General features: G+C 24.8%; 2 protein-coding genes across 2 annotated transcripts; one reads left to right on the forward strand and one right to left on the reverse strand.

Annotated features, from left to right (window-relative positions):
- Positions 1 to 20,701: 20,701 nt before the first annotated feature.
- HO133_006097 (uncharacterized protein) lies at positions 20,702 to 21,770 on the reverse strand (the record flags this gene model as incomplete). The annotated part of the gene is made up of 3 exons (XM_037296999.1): positions 20,702 to 20,913; positions 20,970 to 21,264; positions 21,360 to 21,770. 3 exons carry the CDS (start codon positions 21,768 to 21,770, stop codon positions 20,702 to 20,704), a joined length of 918 nt encoding a protein of 305 aa, XP_037147573.1.
- Positions 21,771 to 24,126: 2,356 nt separating this feature from the next.
- Positions 24,127 to 25,472, forward strand: HO133_006098 (uncharacterized protein; the record flags this gene model as incomplete). The annotated part of the gene is made up of 2 exons (XM_037297000.1): positions 24,127 to 24,164; positions 24,362 to 25,472. The coding sequence occupies 2 exons, from the start codon at positions 24,127 to 24,129 to the stop codon at positions 25,470 to 25,472; spliced, it is 1,149 nt and encodes a 382-aa protein (XP_037147574.1).
- Positions 25,473 to 25,489: the final 17 nt, after the last annotated feature.

Raw genomic sequence — 25,489 nt, forward strand, 5'->3', positions numbered from 1 at the left:
AATAATCTATCTTATATAATTAATATAAAGTATAAATATTAGATTAAGCTAATAGCCTTTTTTTAGCTAAATTAATAATATTAATAAAAAAGATAAATAAAAGATCTCTTCTATATCGATTTATTAATATAATATATTTAAAAAAAGAATAAGTAAGATATATTTAAATAAAGTCTATATTAAAGGCGTAAAAATATTATTAAAAGAATATATTATATTAATTCGAATACTATAAAACTCTTTTATTTACGATATCTTCTTTTAAATATATTAAATTCTATATTCTTTGAAGACTTATATATAATAAATAGTAATATTTTATTATTATTATAAAATTTATATAGTAAGAGACTTACTTTATAATAATATTAAATAAAATTAAATATTAAATAAAGTAGTAATTTAAAAGAGAGAATATTATTTATAAGATTTTTTTATAATAATTCTATTATAATATAAGCTTAATAACTCTCTAAATTTATAAAATAATTATAAATTAAAATATATAAATTTTTTTTTTATTAGATCGAAATATTTTAAGTATAATATAAATAGCTTATTACGCTAATAATAATATTAAAATATTATAACTTTTTTTAATATAATATTTCTTTTTTTATATATTAAAACTTTTTATATTAGATTTTTTTTTTTAATAATTTCTTTAATAAGTTAAAGTATTTTAAATTATAGAATAAGAAGATTATTGCGTTAATAATAGTTTTAAAATATTATAACTTTTTTTAATATAATATTTTTTTTTTTAATTATTAAAACTTTTCGCGCTAGATATATTTTTTCTTTTTTTACTTATAAATAATTTAATTCTTCTTTTATACTTTATATATATTTCTTAATTAATACTTATTATTCTTTATTTAAATTATTTAATAATTTTATTTATATTCTTTAAACTTAATATTATATTCTTTCTTTATTAAACGATATATAATATAAATAAATTATTATTAAAAACTTCTATCTTTATTTAATTTAAATTTATTTAAAAAATAATAATATTACTTCTATAAAAAATATTAATCTTATTATTAGCTTTAATTTATTTATAATTTAATAAAATTATAAATAATATTATATTAATAATTAGAATCGACTTTTATACGAAGTATATAGCTATTAAATTAATATCTAAAATTAAATATAAATAAATTTTAATAATAATTAAATTATTATAATTAACGCTATTTAAAATATAATCTCTTATTTTAATAGCTAACTCTTTTTTCTTAATAGCTATAGAGATATTAATAAAATTATATTTTAAAATATTATATTATAAAGAATATAAAATAACTCTAAAATAGTTATTACTATAGCTTTATCTAATATTATCTCTATTCTTTTTTAAAATAATATTATTACTTATTCTTACTTTAAGATTTCTCTTAATACTATTATTTAATCTAATTATAATATATTAATAGAATTTAATTTAACTTAATTATTAAAGGCGATTAAGCTTATTTTCTAAAATAAGATCTCTATATAAAATCGCTACGATATCGAGATTATTAATTATATATTCTAAGATATTTAAAAGAATTTTACTTCTTTTAATAATATAATTATATTAGTATATATAAAAGAATAAAATAGAGCTAAGTTAGAAAACTTTAAATTTATATATATAGCCAATTATAAATTCGATAGATCTACGCTTTTTGGTTAGATACCGCGGGTAAATAAATTAACGTCCGCAATCATTAAAAAAATAGATGTACATTATTAACATATAGAATAACTTTTTTATTTTCTATTAAAATTTTGAGATTTTTTTTTAAAATTATTAAACGAAATGTAAGCTTTTAAATTAAAAAATAATCCTTAAATTTAGTCTTATAATTATTAAAGCGCAAGGAATTCAAAAATCGCTCATCAAAGTTCGCTGACAGCCGGACAGCCCTAATCAAAAAACAGGTACACATCATTTAATTTTAGAATAACTTTTTTGTTTTCTATTGAAATTTTGAAGTTTTTTTTAAATTATAGAACGATATTTTGGCTTTCAGATAAAAAATGAATTACTAAATTCAATCTTATGGATATTTAAAGGCAACGAATTTAAATATCGTCTATCAAAAGATCGCTCACCAAATTTGCTCGACAGCCCTGATTAAAAAAAATGGTTATGAATTTAATTCATAGGCCTTTACTCGTACTTCTATAATAACTTTTATTAGATTCTTTTAATTATTAAGAGTACTAAATTAGATTATATCGCTCGAGTTATATTAAAAATATCTTATTTTTAAAATTATATTTAAATTCTTAAATTAATAAAAAATATAAAGCTTTAAAACTTAAATCTAATTAATTAAGACTAAACTAATATAAAGAAATTCGCTTAAAAACTATTAGATATAAATAATAATATCTTAATAAGCTTTAAAGAATAAGAAGCGATTAATTAATCTATCGAATAGCTATTAAACGACTTTATTACTTAACTAATTAATACTATTTATAATAATCTTAACTTATATTAAATAGCTAATTTCTATATATTTAGAGTAATTCTTTATACTCTTAATAAGAATATTATTTAATTTAATAATTAAGTTCTTAATAAGTTCTTTAAAATTAAGATTATTTATAATAATAAAGATTAAATCGTTAATAAGAAAGATAGCTTTCTTTTACTTACTAAAATAATAAATATTTTTAAACTAACCTCGCTTTTACTCTATTATTTAAAATTAAAATAAAATTATATAGTAATATTATTAAGAAATTTAGAGTAACGTATAAATCTATATAATAAAATATATCTATAAATTAAGTATATTAAATTTAAAATATTTAATTATTATATTTTTAGAGATAAATATAATAGTAAATAATATTATATATTATATATTTCTCTAGCTTCACTTAATTTAAACGATTTATATATTTTTTTTTAATAGATCTAATTCTTAATTTAATCTTTAATATAACGATTAATAAGTCTTAGAGCTAGTTATTATAATAAATTAATCTATATCTATATTCTAAGATCTTTATTTATAATTAACTATATATAATCTTAAATCGAATTATTAATAAGATTAATCTATTAATTATAATTTTAGACGATCTATTAAGAAGATAATTTACTTAATCGATAAGATATATTAAAAATAAGATTATTAAATAAATATTTCTTTCTTAGATAAGAATATAATTGATTAATAATTTATAGTAATAGAAATAAATTAAATAAGCTAAATATTATATAAAAAATAAGTAAAATTCGATTTAACTTAGAGTTAGAGCTTTTATCTTCTTTATTAATTTTATAATAATAAAAGTAGATTAAAAACGTATAGTAAGCGATTAGAGTTCGATTTATATTTAGGACTAGGGCTAAAATTCGATTTAACTTAGAAAAATCCAACTTTATAAATTTAATTTATAAGTCTTTACTTATTAAGTATATCTAGATTAAGATAACTAAGACTTTTTAAGATATTTAATAATTTAAAAAAATCTCTTAGCGCTAGAAAAACTTTTATATCTAAACGATAATCGTATCTATCTCTATTCGCGCTATATCTCTATTTACGTTATCTTAAATTCGATAATTTTAACGTAATACTAAAATGTCTATCTTTAATTAAATTTATATAGCAAACTAGTATAATTATATTAATCTATTATTACTATTAAGGCTTCTATATCGAAGAGTCTAAATCATCGTTTTTTAAATCTTATAGGTTTATCAAGTCTTGAAAAAATCGTTACTATTTCTTTTTCTACTATCTCTCCTTCTTCTACTTCTTCTTCTTCTATCTCTCCTTCTTCTATCTCTTCTTCTACTATTTTCTTATCTCTTTTATCTCTTCTATCTCGCTATTATTACTATAATAGAGCGAGATTTAATAGTAGTAGTAGATCTAATGTAAGTGTTAGCGACTCAGCTAAAATAGTCTAATTTCGAGGATGTCTACGCTTAATAGTTAGACACCTCTATTTGAACCTAAATATCTACCCGCAGGGACCCCGTAGGGCCCTCGTAGGGCTGTCGCAGAGCCCCCGTGAGGCTACTACTAACAGTGAGAGGTATAGTAGTCTTTTTCTTAATTGAGCTTAAGTAGGTCACATTCGAGTCTAGGTAAGAATATCTACTATATTAGATCTATAGACGACGACTATAATATCGTAGTATTAGCCATTATAATAGACTATAATAATAGACTATTTAAATAAGTAATAGTAATAGCTATAATAGTAGTAGCTATCTATATCGAATTTATCGAATTTAAGATGGCGTAAATAAAGATATAGCGCGAATAAGAATAGATACGATTATACTTTAGAGTAAAAATAAGATTATATATAAATATAAATAGATAGAAGAATAATAATATAACTTTAAAAGAGAATAATTTAAATAAAAAATTTATTATTAATATAGTAGCTATATAAATAATACTCGCTGAATTTATTTATCTCCTTATTATTATATATTGTATAATAATAAAATAATTAATTAAATAGTTATTAACGCTATAATCTTATAATAGACTTATTAATCTATAATTCTATTATTATAATTAATATTTATAAATAATAAGATTATATAGAAATTATATATATATAAGTAGATATATAAATATATAATTAGATATATCTAGATCGAGATAGTTAAGACTTTTCTAGATATTTAATAATTTAGAAAAGTTCTTTAGCGCTAGAAAAATTTCTAAAATAATTTAAAACGTCGTTTAAAGAGAGCGAAGATTTTAAGAAGAATTTTTAATAATTTCTATTATAGTAAATAATAGAGATTAATAATATTAGTATAAATAGATTAAAAGATATTAATATTATAATAATACTTTAAGTATATAAATTAAATAAATAATAATATATAAATAATAGAAATCTAATTTTTAACGATCTAGTAATTAGATTTTATTATTATTAAAATTAACGTTATATACTAATATTATAATCTCTTTATAATTTTTTTTTTTAAATAATAACTCTTAATATTAAATAATATTAATATCTTATAAAAATTATTAATAATAATCTTTCTAGTAAAGAAGAAGCTTTTTAATTAAAATAGCGATATATTAAATAAGATTTTTTATTTAAAAAGATAATATAAGACTTTAATTATATATATATTATTATTTAATATAATTATTATAAATATAATTCTATAACGAAATAAATCTATTTTAATATTAGAAATATAAATATTAGATAATTATCGAATAGTCTTATTAAGTAATATATAAGAAATTATTTATTAAAATTCTTCTATTAAAGATCTCGCTTATTATAAATAAATCTATCTATATATAGAAATATTATAAAGATAAAATAAAAAAGAATTTAAAATAATAGATTTTTAATAATTAAATATCTTTTCTTTATATTAGCTTCGCTATAAAAATATTAATTATTTATAATAATATATTATAATTAAAAATATTAAAATATTAAAAGATTATTAAATTCTATATCTATATAAATTAATTTAAAGTTAATAAAATATATCTTTATAAACTTCGATTTAATATAATAAGTATTTAGATTAATAATTTAATTTATAAAAATATTTATAATTATTAAAAAGAAAGATTAAATCTTTATAAGTATATAATAGATTATATAAAATCTTATTAAAGTTATATATATCTTTCTAATTTTAATAATAAATCTTTATTAAAGAAGTTTTATAATTTTTTAGAGTAGTATAATTTAAATATATTAATATTCTAATAAATCTTAATTTATTTTAATAGAGATATAAGATTTCTTAATTATAAATATATATTAATAATTTTTTAATATTAAAAATATAATAGATTATTAATTAGCTAATTAGTCTTTATAAATATTTAAATAAATATTATTATAATATTATAAATAATTATTAGTATAATTATATCGCGTAATAGAGCTATAGCTAATTTATATATAGAAGATTTATATAATTTATTAATATATATATCGTTATTATAATAGAGAATTAAGTAAGATTCTTATAATTAATATAATTATAACTTTATCGCGTAATAAATAATCTTTATTTCTTTAAATTATATATCTTTAAAATAATAATATATAGTTATTTTAATATTAAAAATATTTTTAAATTAAATTAATTAGATATAATTAAAATAATCTAGAATATAATCTCTTATATTAAATTTTCTAAATATATTAATTTATATATATTATATAATTTAATTATTAATATAATATATTAAAACGATATTATTCTAATACTTTAAAAAGATATTTTATTATAATAAGTTTACTTTTATATTATCTATAATTTATATAATTATTATAAATCTTTAAAAAATATTAAAAATATTTCTTAAAAAATTTCTTTTTAAAATTATAACTTTTGTTAGAATATCAGATATGTGGTGTGTAGAACGGACGGATTGATTCTCCAAAACCTCTCCGGGGCCAGGTCCTAAATACAGTACAAAATCAGGTGGCTGGAAAACATGGTGGCTGGGATGCGCGGGAGCCACATTTCGACACTCCCCTGCAGCCACGCTCCCAGTCCACCCAACAAGAAATGAAGCTATACACAACTCCCATCAACGATAAAGGCCATTCCAGCCTTCGACAACAACAGGCCATTCCAGCCTTCGACAACAACAGGCCATTCCAGCCTCAACAAACAGGCCATTCCAGCCTTAACAACAGGTCATTCCAGCCTCAACAAATAGGCCATTCCAGCCGTAACAACAACAGGCCATTCCAGCCGTAACAATAGGCCATTCCAGCCGTAACAACAATAGGCCATTCCAGCCGTAACAACAGGCCATTCCAGCCGTAACACACACCATCCTAGTGTAACACGTCTTCCTGACGTAACATTTAACACCTATTCTAAGTAATATATCTTTCTAATATAACATGTAATATTTATTCTAGATAATACGTCTTTCTAACGTAACACCCCTTTCTAGGGTAATATAATATATCTCTAAAGTATAATATTCTTTCTAGATAATAAGAGTAAGATATAATACTTCACCTTAGAGTAATATAGTTATTTTATATAGAACTTATATATTATATTAATACGTATCTTTATTATTTATAATCCTTCGCGACGTTTCTCTTTATTATTATTCTATTCTTTCTATTTTATAACTCGTCTATTAATATAACTAAGTTCTTATTATTTCGACGAGAATTTTTTATAACGACGAGAGTTCTTTATAACGATAAGAGTTCTTTATAATAATGAGAGTTCTTTATAACGATATAGCGATAATGTAATTATAACTCTATATCTAAATTAGTCTTTATAGAAAGCTAATATTATAGCGACTTAGTTTATATACTCTATAGATCGAGCTTATAATCTATTAGAATATTAGATATATAATATATAGAACGAATAAATTAATTCTCTAAAATCTCTTTAAGACTAAGTTTTAAATATAGTATAAAATCAGATGACTGAAAAACATGGTGGCTGAGATGCGCGGGAGTCACATTTCGATACTTCTCTATAGTTATATTTCGATAACTTTAATAGTAAAAGAGAAGAAATTAATTATTAACTTAAGCTTCTAATATAAAATAATTATTCCTTTTAAAAGATTTTTAATTATAATTCTTATTTTAATTAACTTATTTAAAGAGAGTCTTACTTATATATAAATACTATTAAATTTAATTTTTTAAAACTCGACTATAAAATCTATAATATTCTTTATATAATTAATTTAAAAACTTAATTTACTATATAGCTAGTTAAATTATTAAATATATATAATTATATTAATATCTAATAAAAGAATTATAAAAAAATCGCGATTAAGATTAAAAAAAAGATCTTTATAAAGAGATTAAATAGAAATAATAAGATACATAATTTAAATAATAGATATTATTCTTTTTTATAATATCTATTATAATTAAAATTAAATAGCTTTTAATTTAATATAACGATAAATATATATTTAAAGACGTCTTTAAAATCCCTTTTAATGAATTAAGTCTTTAAGTCTTTTTATAATAATACTATTACTACGTTATTATTAATATATATAAAAGAATAAAGTAAAGCTAAGCTTAATAACCTTAAATTTATATATGTAGTTAACTATAAATTTAGAATTATTACGCTCTTTAATTAGATCGACTAATTTATCGCGAATAAATAAATTAATATTCGTAATTATTAAAAAAATATAGTCGAATAGCCCTAATTAAAAAATAAGTATATATTATTTAATTTTAGAATAACTTTTTAATTTTCTATTAAAATTTTAAGATTTCTTTTTAAAATTATAAAATAAAATATAAGTCTTTAAAGAAAAGAAAAATTCTTAAATTTAGTTTTATAATTATTAAAGCGTAAGGAATTTAAATATCGCTTACTAAAGATCGCTTATTAAAGATCGCTTACCTATTTACTCGATAGCTCTAATTAAAAAAATATTTATAAATTTAATTCATAGATCTTTATTCGTATATAATATATTATAATATACTCTACTTCGTTTAAATATTATTATTATTTAAGTAATTATATAAAAATAATAAATTATAAATTTATCTTTAATCTTTATTATATTTCGATATTAATTCGAATAGCGATTAGATATAATAAAGCTTATTTTAAGAGTTAATCTTAATTAAATAATATTATTAAAGCTATTTTTAAAAATTTATTAATAATATTTAAGATATTTAATATATTAATAAATAATTTTAATTATAATAAATTAATATTTAGTCTTAAAAATATATCTTAATACTCTTTCAAAGAAAAATTAAAATAGTTTTAATAAATATTAGATTTAAGTAATCGTTTAACTATTTAAACTAATTATTAATTATTAATAATTTTTAATAAAGTAAATTTAAGTTTAATAAATTATATTTATAAGTTATAAAACTAACGAGATTGCTTAACAAAATTAATTACGCGCCATCTCTATTTTTTTGATAGCTAGCCCCACCAAAATTTGTAGAGATCGTACTTCTCAACAATTGTATTAATCTCTATCTCTCAATTCGTTTTACTTTTTAATCGAATGATTTTAAAATATAGACCAGTGAGTATACACTCTTTTTTTTAATATTTTTAACTAACCTAGATATCCATAGCTATCCTCCCTCTCTCCCTCCCTCCGCTAATACGCGATATTACTTAAAGAAATATATATTCGCTAGCGAGCTAGATTACTTTTTAAGTCTTATTAGCGACTTAATATAATAACTAAAGATATTTATTTAAGTCGTATAACGAGGTATTAATAAAAGTATAATATTAAGATCTACGGCGATATAGTAATTTCTCGTAATTTTTAAGCTATAAACGATATAGCGATTTATAATATATACTTCTATTAATAACTTAGCTCGATATCGTAATAATATAAGAAGAGGTAATATATATAATATTCTTCTAATCTATATTACTAAAGATTATCTTCTTTATATCGAGATTAAAAAGAGCTATTACTTTAAAGAAGATCTTCTTATCTAATTAATAGACTAATTATTATCGCTATATAATAAGTATCTTATCGAATATAATATTATCGTTCTAGATAACGTTAGCGTTTATATCGATTCTCATATTATTAAAGCTATTTACATTAATATAGATTAAAGAATAATAGTTAATAATTATAGTAATTTAAGTAGATTCTCATCAAATTTTAATAAGGCTGGCTATTAAAAAAATAGAGATGGCGCGCAATCAATTTTGTCAAGTAATCTCGTTGGTTTTGCAACTTATAAATAGCGAGTATAAAAATTCTTTAAATATATATTATAGCGATTATAATACTTATAAGTATCTTAAAAATTATTCTAATCTAATAATATAATTACTTAATAATAATTAATTAAAAATACTTATAATTAAGTTATAAGTTTTAAGATATTTATTTAATAAATAATTTTATTAATAAATTATATAGATATATAAATAGATATAGCGCTCGCGATTATAGGTACCTCTATTAAAACTTTTATAAATTAATTAATCTTTTAATTATAATAAGCTTATTAAGATTAGATATATTAATATTTAATTTATTATTATTTATATAAATTCTTTTAAATATAAAAAGATCTTTATAACTCTAACTATCTATTTTTTAAATCTTAAAATTATTTTAATTATTCTAAATATATATAATAATAAAAGCGAGATAGTAAATGAGAATAGAGTTAAATTTATAAATAATAAATAATTATAATAGATAAATAGTATATATATAAAGAGTTTTATTTAAATCTTTTTTTACGCTTATATATATAAAGCGATTAATAATTATTAAATATATATAAAAAATAATATATTATATAATTACGAGTAAAGGTCTATAAATTAAATTTATAATTTTTTTTTTAATTAGAGCTATCGAGTAAATAGATAAGCGATCTTTAATAAACGAACTTTAAGAAGCGATATTTAAATTTCTTACGCTTTAATAATTATAAGATTATTTATCGAAAAGCTATAATATAATATAAGATATTAATCTATTATATTATACTCTAATATAATATAAGATATTAATATTTACATAATTTCATATCTAATATAATATGAGATCTTAACGGGATATATTACGGTATAATATATCTATAATATTATATTATAAAATCGTATATATATGAAATATTTCGTTAAGATTTCTATATTTAGAAGTATAAAGTAGCTATTCTAATTATTATTCTAATCAACAGCTAATCGTATCTACCCTTATTCGATATACTATTATAACTACTTCTACTATAACTATCTCTATTATAACTATCTCTATTATAATTATTACTATTATAACTACTACTACTATAACTATTACTACTATAACTACTACTATTATAACTATTACTATCATAGCTATTATATGATAGTAGGCTATTTGAATAATAAATAGTGATAGCCATGGTAGTGGTAGCTGTTAAAATATCAGGTATGTGATGTGTAGAACGGACGGATTGATTCTCCAAAACCTCTCCGGGGCCAGGTCCTAAATACAGTACAAAATCAGGTGGCTGAAGAACACGGTGGCTGGGATACGCGGGGGCCACATTTCGACAGTAGCTATGGTAGTGATAGCCATGATAGTGAGTGATAGTCATGGTAGTGGCAGCTATGATAGTGATAGCCATGATAGTGAGTGATAGTCATGGTAGTGGCAGCCATGATAGTAGCAGCCATGGTAGTGGTAGCCATGGTAGTGGTAGCCATAATAGTGAGTGATAGTCATGGTAGTGGCAGCCATGATAGTAGCAGCCATGGTAGTGGTAGCCATGGTAGTGGTAGCCATAATAGTGAGTGATAGTCATGGTAGTGGCAGCCATGGTAGTGGCAGCCATGGTAGTGGTAGCCATGGTAGTGGTAGCCATGGTAGTGGTAGCCATGGTAGTATATCGAATGGGGGTAGATACGATTAGCCGTTGACCAGAATGATGATTAGAATAGCTACTTTATACTTCTAAATATAGAAATCCCAACGGGATATCCCATACATATACCATTCCATGGTATGATATCACAGATATACCATACCGTGGGATATACCGCCAAGATCCCGAACCCATACCAGAAAAATGGTACCCGGATACGGTATGGTATCACTTGGTATGAAATATCCCATGGGATATATTATACCTTTTCGGCCAGTATTAAATAATAAGACTAAATCTAAAAATTCTTTTTTTATCTAAAAGTCTATATTTTATTCTATAATTTAAAAAAAAATCTTAAAATTTTAATAGAAAATAAAAAAGTTATTTCTATTATAAATAAGATATATCTATTTTTTTAATAAGAGATCTCGAAAGAGCTAGCGGGCTAACTTAGCTAGTTTAATTAAAAAGCGTAGTAATTTTAAATTTATAATTAACTATATATATAGATTTAAGATTTTTTAAATTAACTCTATCTTATTCTTCTATATATACTAATAATTATTAATATTCTTATTCTTTTTAACTAAAGTTAGTATATATAAAAGAATAAGATAGAGCTAAGCTTGAAAATCTTAAATTTATATATATAATTAATTATAAATTTATAGTTATTACGTCTTTTAACTAGACTATCTAAGTTAGCCCGCTAGCTCTCTCGAGCTCTCTTATTAAAAAAATAGATATACGTTATTAATATATAGAATAACTTTTTTATTTTCTATTAAAATTTTAAGATTTTTTTTTAAATTATAGAATAAGATATAGACTTTTAAATAAAAAAAGAATTCTTAAATTTAATCTTATAATTATTAAAGCGTAAGAAATTCAAATATCGCTTATTAAAGTTCGCTTATTAAAGTTCGCTTATTAAAGATCGCTTATCTATTTACTCGATAGCCCTAATTAAAAAACTAATTATAAATTTAATTTATAGACCTTTACTCGTAGTATATATATAAATTAATCTAGCGAAGTTTTTAATTTTCAAGATCTTGAAGAAGATTTACTTAAAGTACTTAATATTTATATTTTAGAATCTTTTAGTAATATTAAGAAAAAGCTTTCTATCTTTAAAATAACGAAAAAAAAAATCTCTTCTTTTCTCTTAATTTAACTTAAAGTTGAATAAATCTAAATTTAATATATTTAAGTAATAATAATAATAACTATAAGTAAAGATCTATAAATTAAATTTATAAATTTAAATTTTTCTAAGTTAAATTGAATTTTAGCCCTAGCTCTAAGTTAAATTAGACTCTAATCGCTTACTATACGTTTTTAATCTACTTTTATTATTACGAAATTAATAAAGAAGATAAAAGCTCTAACTCTAAGTTAAATTAAATTTTACTTATTTTTTGAATAATATTTAATTTATTTAATTTACTTCTATTACTATAAATTACTAATTAATTATATTCTTATTTAAAAAAAAAGTATTTACTTAATAATCTTATTTTTAATATATTTTCTCGATTAAATAAATTATCTTTTTAATAAATCGCCTAAAACTATAATTAATAGATCGATTTTACTAATAATTTAATTTAGAGTTATATATAATTAATTATAAATAAAGATTTTAAAATATAGATATAGATCGATTTATTATAATAACTAATTTTAAAACTTATTAATTATTATATTAAAGATTAATTAAATTTAAAATTAAATATATTAAAAGAAAAAATATAAATTATTTTAATTAGACGAAGTTAGAGAAATATATAATATTATTTATTATTTATTATTATATTTATCTTTAAAAATATAATAATTAAATATTTTAAATTTAATATATTTAACTTATAGACGTATTTTATTATATAAATCTATATATTACTTTAAATTCTTTAATAATATTATTATATAATTCTATTTTAATTTTAAATAATAGAGTAAAAGTAAGATTAATTTAAAGATATTTATTATTTTAATAGATAGAAGAAAGCTATCTTTCTTATTAATAACTTAATTTCTATTATTATAAATAATCTTAATTCTAAAAAATTTATTAAGAACTTAATTATTAAATTAGATAATATTCTTATTAAGAGTATAAAGAATTATTTTAAATATATAGAAATTAGCTATCTAATACGAGTTAAAATTATTATAAATAATATTAATTAATTAAATAATAAAGGATTATTTAATAATTAATTAATAGATTAATTAATTACTTTTTATTCTTCGAAGTTTATTAAAATATTATTATTTATATCTAATAATCTTTAAACGAATTCCTTTATATTAATTTAATTTTAATTAATAAAATTAAGATTTTAAAGTCTTATATTTTTTATTAGTTTAAGAATTTAAATATAATTTTAAAATAAAATAATTTTAATATAGCTTAAGCGATATAATCTAATTTAATACTCTTAATAATTAAAAAAATTTAATAAAAATTATTATAGAAGTATATAACTATATTATTAAAAGAAGTAGAGTTTTTTTAAATATCTTAGAGTATATAATTAATAATTTTAATATTATAGCGATTTTATATAAAGATCTTATTCTAGAAAATAAGCTAAATCGTCTTTAATAATTAAATTAAATTAAATTTTATTAATATATTATAAATAAATTAAATAATAATATTAAGAGAAATCTTAAAATAAAAATAAATAATAAAATTATCTTAAAGAAGAATAAAAGTAATATTAAATAAAATTATAATAATTATTATTTTAAAGTTATTTCATACTCTTTATAATATAATATTCTAAAATATAATCTTATTAATAATAAAAAAGCTAATTATTAAAATAAAAGATTATATTTTAAATAGCGTTAACTATAGTAATTTAATTATTATTAAAACTCGCTTATATTTAATTTTAGATATTAATTTAATAACTATATATTTCGCGTAAAAATCGATTTTAATTATTAATATAATATTATTTATAATTTTATTAAATTATAAATAAATTAAAATTAATAATAAAATTAATATTCTTTATAGAGTTAATATTTTTTTTTAAATAAATTTAAATTAAATAAAGATAGAAGTCTTTAATAACGATTTATTTATATTATATATTATTTAATAAAAAAAGAATATAATATTAAATTTAAAAAATATAAATAAAATTATTAAATAATTTAAATAAAGAATAATAAGTATTAATTAAAAAATATATATAAAGTATAAAAGAAGAATTAAATTATTTATAAGTAAAAAAAGAAAAAATATATTTAACGCGAAAAGTTTTAATAGCTAAAAAAGAATATTATATTAAAAAAAATTATAATATTTTAAAATTATCGTTAACGCGATAATCTTTTTATTCTATAATTTAAAATACTTTAACTTATTAAAAAAATTATTAAAAAAAAAAATTTAATATAAAAAATTTTAATATATAAAAAAAGAAATATTATATTAAAAAAAGTTATAATATTTTAATATTATCGTTAGCGCGATAAGCTATTTATATTATATTTAAAAAAATTCTATTTAATAAAAAAGAAATTATCTATATATCTTAATTTATAATTATTTTATAAATTTAGAGAATTATCGAGTTTATATTATAGTAGAATTATTATAAAGAGATTTTATAATAATATTCTCTCTATTAAATTACTACTTTATTTAATATTTAATTTTATTTAATATTATTATAAAATAAATCTTTTATTATATAGATATTATAATAATAAAAAAGAATATTATTATTTATTATATATAAGTCTTCGAAGACTATAAAGCTTAATATATTTAAGAGAAAATATCGTAGATAGAAGAGCTCTCTAGCGTTTAAATTAATATAATATATTCTTTTAATAATATCTTTATATCTTTAATATAGACTCTATTTAAATATATCTTTTTTTTTAAATATATTACTTTAATAGATTAATATAGAAGAGATCTTTTATTTATTTTCGCTATTAATATTATTAATTTAATTAAAAAAAGACTATTAGCTTAATCTAGCGTTTATATTTTATATTAATTATATAAAATAGATTATTATTATTATTAAATATTATATTCTATTAATTTAAAAGATAAATAAATAATTATTTAATAAAAGAATTATAATTATATAATTTAAAATTAAAAATTCTCTAATAGACTTCTATAGAGCTTATTTATTATATATCTTAATACTCTTAAATCTTATTTATCTAATCTAACTCTATATCGTTCTAATCTATATTACTCTTATACTCTATTTAAAAATTAACTTAATTATTACTCTTATAAATATATTTAAAAATATATTTATAGACTTTAATATTAATATAAATCTTTATATTATTATAAACCTTTATATTAATATAAGCGTTATATTTAGTTAATAAATAGAGATTATAAAATATTATCTAATAATTCTATTAAAAAGGTGACATACTCGAAAGAGCTTAATCGAGATGATATTCATATTTCAACACGACCCTTGAATAGAGTCGCGAAGAAGCGAAAGTGAGTGCGCAGTCAGATCAGCGTATCGCAACTCTGCTACTTAAAATTGGTGCGAGTTCTGCGACAGCCGGAATCGAACTGGCGACCCTGCTTCTTGGCAAGGCGGAATTGTTTCGGATCTTTTCGAAATCTTTCCCACTCAGCTAACCGGGCTCATAACCTGTTAAAAAGGTGACATACTCGAAAGAGCTTAATCGAGATGATATTCATATTTTAATAAATTCTATTAGAATCTATTATCTAATATCTTAAAAAGTCTGTATTAATAATATATAAAATATTTAAAATCTAATTTAAAGATAATATAATTATTAAAGTTCTTTAGAAATTATTTATTATATATATTTTTATCTAAATTTTAATAAAGCGAGATAATATCTATTTTATTAATAGTATATTAACTATAATTTCTATAAAGTATATATCTAATAATAATTATATAGAGATTAAGAAATAGATTTTAATTAGAGATCTTAATATTAATAGCGATATCTATCTTAATAATATTAAAGAATTAATTTTTAAAATATAAAATAATAAGAATATAAGTATATAATAGATCTCGTTTTTAAAATTTAATAGTATAGATATAAATTAAAACTCGATCTATTATTCGTAAAGTTAATTAGAATTAAAATTAATCGATATTTTAATTAATTATACTTTACTCTAATAAAGATAAAGAAATTTTTTAAATAATTAATAGAGCTAATTAATAGAAATTACGATATATAATAAATTAAACTATATTAGAAGTACTCTTAGAGACTATAATCTATATTAATTATCTAACTAATATATTATTTAAAAGATTACTCTATTAAATAAGATAGAGAAGAGCTATTATATTATAATAAGAGATAAAAAGAATAAAAATATATCTAATATCTTCTTCTTTAGAATATTATTTATAAAGATTTTTAGCTTTAATCTAAATATTCTAATAATTAAATTAAATTAATTAATAGCGCGTTCGCTAAATAGAAGATTTTTAATAATTTCGATTTATTTTAAATTATAAATAAAAATCGTAAAGAGATTTAATTAATTAAACTTAATAAATAAAATAATAATATTCTAATAAAGTTATTTTATAAATTATAAATCTTTTTAATAAAAGAAAGAAAGAATAATATATTATTTATTAGTCTAATTATCTATAATAGCTTTATCGATATAAATATTAATAATTACTTAATAGATATCGATTTAAATAATCTTCTAATTTATTATTAATTAATAAAATTTATTACTTCTAATAGCTATATAGATATCGTAAATAAAATATTATAGTAATCTATTATAATAAAGAAGATAATTAAATTTATTAAAACGAATATATATTATATATTTATAAGAAGTTAATAATTAATATAATAGAAGAAATAAATGATATAAATCTATAATATAAAATAAGTATTACTTATATAGAGTTATCTTAATTAATAATTTATATAGAGCTATCTCGATTAATAGTTCTACTAACTCGTAAGATAATTTTATTATTACTACGTTAATAGATAAAAAAACTCTTATCTAGTATAATATCTATATTAAATATATTATTATATTATAACTATTCGTCGAATAGAAAGATAATAAGATAGCGTAAAGATATATAAATTAAATATTAATATAGAATATTAAATCTCTTATTATTTCGAGTCTCTATTAAAATATTTTTAGTTTTAAAGAAACTTTATAAGTTATTTATATTACTCTTTTAAGTAATAGCGATTTTATTTAAAATAGAATAATTATAAATATATAGATTATAATATTATAGATTCTTATAAAAAAATTTATAATCTCGTATATCTAAATTAGCCTTTAACTTTTTAAATATTAATTTAAAAGTAATAATATATAAATTAATACTTTTAAGAATTATAGCTATTTTGCGATAAAGCGTCTAATTAATATATTTATAATAATTATATCTAGTAAAGTTAATATAAAAAACGCGACTAAGTAAAAATTATATTATATTATAAATTAATTTTAGATATTATCTATAATATAGATTTAGTTAAATATTAATTTTTCGTCTTTTAAAGATATTAAAGTAGATATATAAATAGTAATCGCTTTCTAGATTTTTCATATATATAAAATAATTAAATAATTAATAATAATTTATTATAAAATTATAAAGATTATATTATTATATTAAACGCTATAGCGATAGAATTCTTTATAATTATTAATAAGATTTAAAATCTCTAATATTAAAGAGTAAAGAATTTAATTAATAGTATACTCGCTAAGATTAATTAGATCGTTTATACTCATTTTAATATCTTTATAATCTTATTTTATATTATCTATCTTATTTATTTTAAATATATTAATTTTAATCTTTTCGCTATTATAATATTACTTAATTATTTTATCTTTCTATAATATTATATTATAGCTATTATAAATTTAATTTATAAAATCTAAATTATATTATATAGATTTTATAATATATAAATAATACGCGATATAGCTAGCGAGTCTTATTAAAGATTAAATAAAATTTAAATAAAGATTAAAAGATAGATTAAAAGAACGTAGACTATTAAAAGAGTTATTATTAAAGAAATCTAATAATAAATCTTATAATAGAGAGTTTTCTATATTATCTTTCTCTTATTTAAAAGCTTTTTCTTAATAATATTTAGAATCTAATATATGTTAAAAGACTTTAAAATAGAATAATAAAGAATAAATTAGAGAGAAAAACGCGTTTTAAAAGATAGTATTATTAGATTAAAAGATATTATTATTAATTTAAAAGAAGTATATAAAAGAGAATATATTCGTTTAAACTTTTTTTAAAAGTTTTTTAATATATTTATAAGTAGTAATAAATAGCTATTAAGCTCGCTTACAACCTCGATTATTAATAATAATAAATTTATTAAGAGATAATTTAAGAGTGTTAATAGAAGCTCTAAAAGGCGAGTAAAGAGATATATATATCTTAAATATTAAGTAATCTTTAAGCGAGAAATATCGAAGATAATTATATTTATATTAATAAAATTAATAGAATTAATAAAGTAGTAAAAGAATAATAATTATATAAATAGATAAAAGAATTATTATTCGATCTCGAACGCGTTTAATATAATTATAATATTTAAATATTAATTTAATCTATTAATAGTAGACTAAATTTTATTTTTTTTATAGCGTTAAAAAGCGTATATTAAGCTCTATAATTTATTAAATTATAAAGTAATAGTATTTTTAGAGAGATAGTTATTTTAGAGTATAAGACTTTTATATATAGATTTTTAATAAGAAAATGCGAGAGGATTAGCGAGCTAACTTAGATAGTCTAGCTAAAAAGCGTAGAGAACTCGAATTAATAATTAGCTATATATATAAATTTAAGATTTTTAAACTTAGCTCTATCTTATTCTATTATATATACTAATAATTATAATAATAACGATAATAATAATATAGCTTATAAACTCGATTTTTATAATATTAATAATAATTTCGCTTCTCTTAAATCTTAGATAGTTAAATTATTAATTCTTAAAGATCTACTTTAATAATAGATAAAAGTATTTTCTTAATCTTATTCGAGCTAATAATTCTTAATAGCGTTTTATATATAAGAATTTTCTTATAAGAAAGAGATATTTTAATCTTAATAGTTTTTTTAGCTTTAAAGGTTTTATTAATTTTTTTTTTTTTTTAATAATTTTAAAAGCGAGTATAACTTATTTAATCGCTTTTTTAAATTTAATAATAATAATAAAAGTTATTATAAAGTATATAAGAGTATAAAATATATTTATAATAATTAAATAGTATTAATAATAGTTAAATAAAGATTAATATATATAAATTTAATTATAAAAAAAGAATAATAATATAGCTCTAAAAGAGAATAATTTAAATAAAGAGCTTATTATTAATATAGTAACTATATAAATAATACTCGCTATATTTATCTATCTCTCGTATATCGTATATTATATAATAATATTATATATCGTATAATAATAAAATGACTAATTAAATAGTTACTAACGCTATAGTCTTATAATAAACTTATTAATTTATAATTCTACTATTACGAATATATATTATATATGAGAAAAATACTTATTTATAATGTAATGACACCCATCTCATTTGTTAATTCCATCGATATTATTTACCTTCATAGATAGAATAAATTACTTACGATTACATCTTCTTTATATTAATTCTAGAAGTTAGATCTTACTACTACGACCTACTTTCCTAACCTTTCTACACTACCTTTACTATCTCTCTTACTACTACTACTCCGTCCAGACCCTCATCATTACTCAAGTTATGACCGTTACTAGTAGCTCACGGCCCTATAGATCTATATGGAATATCCAATGGCTTACCGCTGACAGATGTCTCCAATAGCCACCGTAAAGATTCTCCGCGGCCACCGGAAACACCGGAGCTATAAGATCGACCCGCAGTCCCACTGTGGCGAAAGCGAAAACGTCTGTCGTCTGGATGCCGCACAGATACAATCATTGAACCTTTTCGGAGCGGGTCTGGCGGAGGGCAACGCTGGCAGTGAGGCGGCGATCTCGCCGATGTTTGGCTCTTGTGGCCTGAGCAGACTTTTGAAGCGGTTGGGGGTCCGCTCCCCCGGACGTGGTCTTCGGATACCTTCAGGGCTGGTATCACCGAGCATCACCATGATCTGGGTACAAACCGCTTGATGTGCGTGGAGTAGTCGGCAGTTACTTGGCGCGTGTGACATCACCCGAACGAACACAGTGTAATGTGGAATTGGCCACTTATAAACTAGGTGACCCATTAAACACATTCTTACTTCCCGCCCTCTGTCTGAGCCAGCATAGCATCCATCGCACCCCCATAAGGGAAACCATGTATACTAGCCTCCAAAATAGACGTCGTCTCAATCAGCTTAGCCTTCCCCTTCAGCTCCTCCACATCCCAATTCGCGCACACAAACTTCCCCTTGAGGAACCTCGCCTCCTTGCTCGCCAGCCACAAGAGAAAATGCGCAGACAGACTCACTGCAACAGCTTCAGTCGGAAAAAGTCGCATCCATCACGGACAGGAGAAGACTTACCGTCGTCGAACATTGCCGGATCGATTTTATCACCAAGACCGGAGGATCGGAGCATGTCTGTGTCTACAGCACCGGGATGGGCCGAGACGACGAAGAGGTCCGGGTTCTCGACCGAGACATACTGGAGGAGCTTTAGTTGGGCGAGCTTGGAGCAGTTGTAGGCGGAAGCGCCCATGGCGAAAGGGCTGGACTCTGGTACAGTAATCAGGTTGGCGTTGAGGGCGATAAGAGAGGCATCGTTGTTTCGGAGGGGGAGGAAGGCACGAGTGGTGACCATTGCTCCTTTCACGTTGGTCTAGGTTCCATAGAATCATTGTAAGCCATCGTTTGTATAGCAGGAGAAGCGAATAGCTCAAAGGGCGCCAGAATATGGGGAAAGCCAAGTCGCACCTCGAAAACGCGCCACCAGTCCGTAGGGTCTGACTCCGCGACGGAACGCGGCTCGGCAAGGACCCCGGCGTTCAGGATCAGCACATCCCATTTCCCGACTTTCTCTGCCGCCTTCCCAACGGCAGCTTCGTCCGCGACATCAGCGGTATGGGTGGTCACCGAGACAGAAGGAAACTCTTTCTCGATCTTTTCCGCTGTTTGGGACAGAGTGGCCTGCGTGCGACCGAGCAGGACAAGGTGTGAAGCTCCTGCGGCCGCGTAGGCTCTGGCAATCTCGGGTCCTAGACCGCGGCCGCCGCCAGTGACGACAACGGTCTTGTGGGCAACAGAAAGCTCATGGCGCGTAGGAGATATGGCATCGTAGCTGGTGGAGTGGTAGGCTTCGGTAAGGGAAGGGAACGGAGGCTTCATCTTGATACAGTAGAGGATAAAATAGTAGTGCTACGACATTCTGAACTTGGAGATATGAAGTGAAAGTACACTACTCTTTTTGTATTCAAGCGTGATATATCATCAATCGGCCAAGCGAAAGAGCGAACGCCGAAATCTGATGACTACCCCTCATAAGGCCGAGGCATTTCTGTGGGCACCGAGGGAGTGCGCTAAATCATTGGCGCATCCTTCGGCGGCGGTGAAGCAAAATGACATCGAGCTGCATCATTGTCCTGATGACTTCAAGACAAAAAGCAATCAGGTGCTGAATGGACACCGAATACCTGCCGAACACGCTCATGCTTGCCAAAGTTTTCCCTTCACCGGGTTTCCCTATCATCACGTGACCCCGACAGCGCCTCTCCCCCTTTCGAATTATAGGTAGATAGAGGCATAAAACATGTCAATAAAATCCCTATGCTTAGTATTGCAGTCCCGGTGGCAATTCGAGATCCATGAGCCCCGGCGCATCCGTAAGATATTTTTTTCCATCCCGAACCGCAGCGTTAGTCCTGAGCGATTGCTGCCCATGAACCAAGGACACCCTCACCGACTCAGGATACGCGTTGCCAATCGTCCTTGCTTTCGAAGCATTCCTTGGCCTCTGGTCCATTCGTCAGATCATTCACCCTCCCGGGCCTCCCGATCCAACACTTCCGCGCCACTGCTTTCGTGAATGTGTCCAAAACAGTGCATGCGTAGTCTCGCTCTGCCCAAGGCCTGGCGTAGATTCTCCCATCCCACGCTTCCTCTCGGACACTCGTCAAGAATACCCTTCGGCGGCTCGTGAGTCATCATGTTGTCACCGTTTGGGAAAGATAGGATGATAGGTTTCGAATACGATTTGACACCATGGGCTACCTGATAGGCTTCGTTGAATCAATCATTAACGCGTTCGTACGCAAAAGCCCAGTCATAGAATGCTAGCGGGCACAGAGATGCGTAGACTCAGAACATAGCTTTGTTCTTTAACGTATGGGTGTGCATCCCCTCTTCCAGATAGGTAATGCGAGCTTCCGCAGCTGGCAGTCCTGCCATAGTCTGAGTCGCGTGGAAGTGATCTTCCGGCCTTTCGTTTTCATCTTCGTCTAGGTGAGTATTCCAGTAGCGCTTGTCGAGGTCCAGATCATGGTTTCCAAAAAGGGAAATTTCGGCTCAGTATTGACGGTACCGAGCATTTCCCGAGCCTTCTTATAGGAGAATGAGCCACAGCATTTTTATAGGCCGCCACAGTGGGGCAAGTCATCGACTTTCGGTACGGGTCGGTGGAATGGCAGAGGACTTGCGGCGTCATTTTCGGATTCGAAATTGTGCGTATCCGATATGACAAGAGACCGCGTCCGGACTGTAGCTGAACTCCGCCCAGGCATGACTCACGATACCAAGCAGATCCGTGAATACTCGAGGATTTCTCGAGGATCAGCAGGATGAGTAGATTGATGATATCTCAGGATAAGGGCGATGAGAGTGATGAATGTTGAAGTGCGAACTCGGCCGTAAAACAAAGTCATTGAGAGAATGGGAGATTGCACACAAGGAAGGTCTGAACACTGTTATGAGAAGGCTGCGAAGCGAGAGAGATACCTCGGAGAGATTCGAGGGTTTTGAGAGAGAGGGAGATCCAGAGCTCAGGGTCCGCCACGGGAACTGACTTCCGCCACCCGTCGCCGCATGCATATTCCAACGACGTGAAGTCATGTCAGCAGTCTGAAGGAGGTTGTAGCGGTCAAGGCGATGCCCCTTTTTTAACGTCATGGTCCAGTATGTATCAAGGTAGCCTGCAGCTTTTCTCATTTTGCGTGTCTCTTATCCACCACTACAGGTATCGAGCCGCGTTGCCTCTGATTTCCGCGCCCAACGACGGCTCTCGTCGAATGCCAGGAGTACGGAAAGCAGTCTTGGTGTAGTTTTCACCAGTCATTGTAACCCTCGATCTTTTTAGTGCTAACGTGCTACTCGTATCCCAATTCCATACTGCAGACAGCTCTTTCATTTCGCTTTCCCCTCTCTCTTTCGCTTTTACGATCCAAAACGTCCATCTCGGACCTCATCGAAGCTGCAGGGGGAAAGGCTCGCATGCCATCATGAATAGGAACGTGGCCTTGCGGTCCCTCAACGGCCGGGAACATTCACCCAGCCTTGTTGTAGGGCTGGCAAACTACTACATAATAAAGGTAGGCTTCGTAGCCAACCTTCACGTTTAATACAGTCACTGGCAATCTCATAGTACAACAGAGGGTCATGAGGAGCGATGAAAATGATGGGAACCTACATGAATACCACTGTTAAGAACCTCAGCCTTACAAACGTAGGCTATCCTCTGCACTCTAGAAAAATGGGGCCAAGACTCCAGCTTACACAACCGTTGTCTTCGTAAACGGTGAAAGCACTAACATCTTTTCAAGCCACGGTGAAATATATACAGAAGAACATGTGTTGAGATTTGCTGCAGCACCTGTGTTGTAGCTACCCCGCAGGGGGCAAATTAGCATGGGCTTCACATGGTATATAAGTAGCCTACATACCACTCCATAGACAATCAATCCATAACCTCTCTTCAATTCCAACAGGTTATGGGCCCTCGCGCAACTGCTACACAAGTTGTTGTCTATCATTAATCCAAATACCCAAGACACCGGGACATACCTCAAGACACCGAGGAAACCACACACAAATCAGCTCGAAAACACAGAGCAAACACCCACGAAAGACAGTGGGATACCGAGTCAGCTCGAAAACACAGAGCACCCACGAAAGACAGTGGGATACTTAGTCACAATGTCCACGAAAGACAGTGGAACAACACGTCAAATAGAACTTCTCACCGAAGAGAATTTTAGTTCATGGTTCGTCAACATACGAGCAGAGCTACGTACAAAGAAACTTTGGGAATACACTCAGAGTCTCTACACCGAGGACACCCCGGAAGAGGGTGACTCCACCGCAGTCGTCAAGAAGAAAGAGAAGGCGATTAAGGACTGGGAGCAGAAATCCCAAGAAGCGGCCGATCTTATGACTCCAACGATCAGTCCAGGTATTCAACAGAAGCTTACGGAGGCCGAATTCAATGACGGCTACCTCATGCTCACAAGACTTCGAATCATACTCCAGCCCACGGGATCCTCCGAGTTCATGCGACTCTCAAAGGAATATTACACGCTTCAATTCAAAGCATTCAAAACAGTACCCGAATACCTTACTCACATCAAGGTTCTCGAAGAGAAAATCGACTCCACGAAGGTCACACTCGATACGAATAACCGTACGATTCTCTGTCTCTCCATGTCATTACCACGAGAGTACCAGTATCTCATCCAAATTTGGGCTGTTACGCCCTCAATCACAGCTGAAAAAGCACGTCAAATGGTCCTCGAGGCCAGTCGGCAACACAATCAAGCCCTCCACAACTCCCAAGACTCCGCTCGAGTTTTTAAGGCAGGATTCCAGGGGAAAGGCAAGGAAAAAGAGCCCTGTGACCACTGTAGATCTACCGGTCATCTCAGCGAGAAGTGCTGGACTGAATATCCACAATTGGCTCCGGATTGGTACAAGGAAATGATGAAAGATCAGGCAAAACACAAGGGAGATAGTGGAAAACAGGCACGAAGATTTCAGGCCAGATTGGCCACAACGACAAGGGGTGACGATTTCGAGGACAACAATACTCGTATCTCAGCTTGAAGACCATGCTGCATCAT

The sequence above is a fragment of the Letharia lupina genome, assembly GCF_014066315.1.
Source record: "Letharia lupina isolate WasteWater1 chromosome Unknown contig_23, whole genome shotgun sequence".
Classification (NCBI taxonomy): domain Eukaryota; kingdom Fungi; phylum Ascomycota; class Lecanoromycetes; order Lecanorales; family Parmeliaceae; genus Letharia; species Letharia lupina.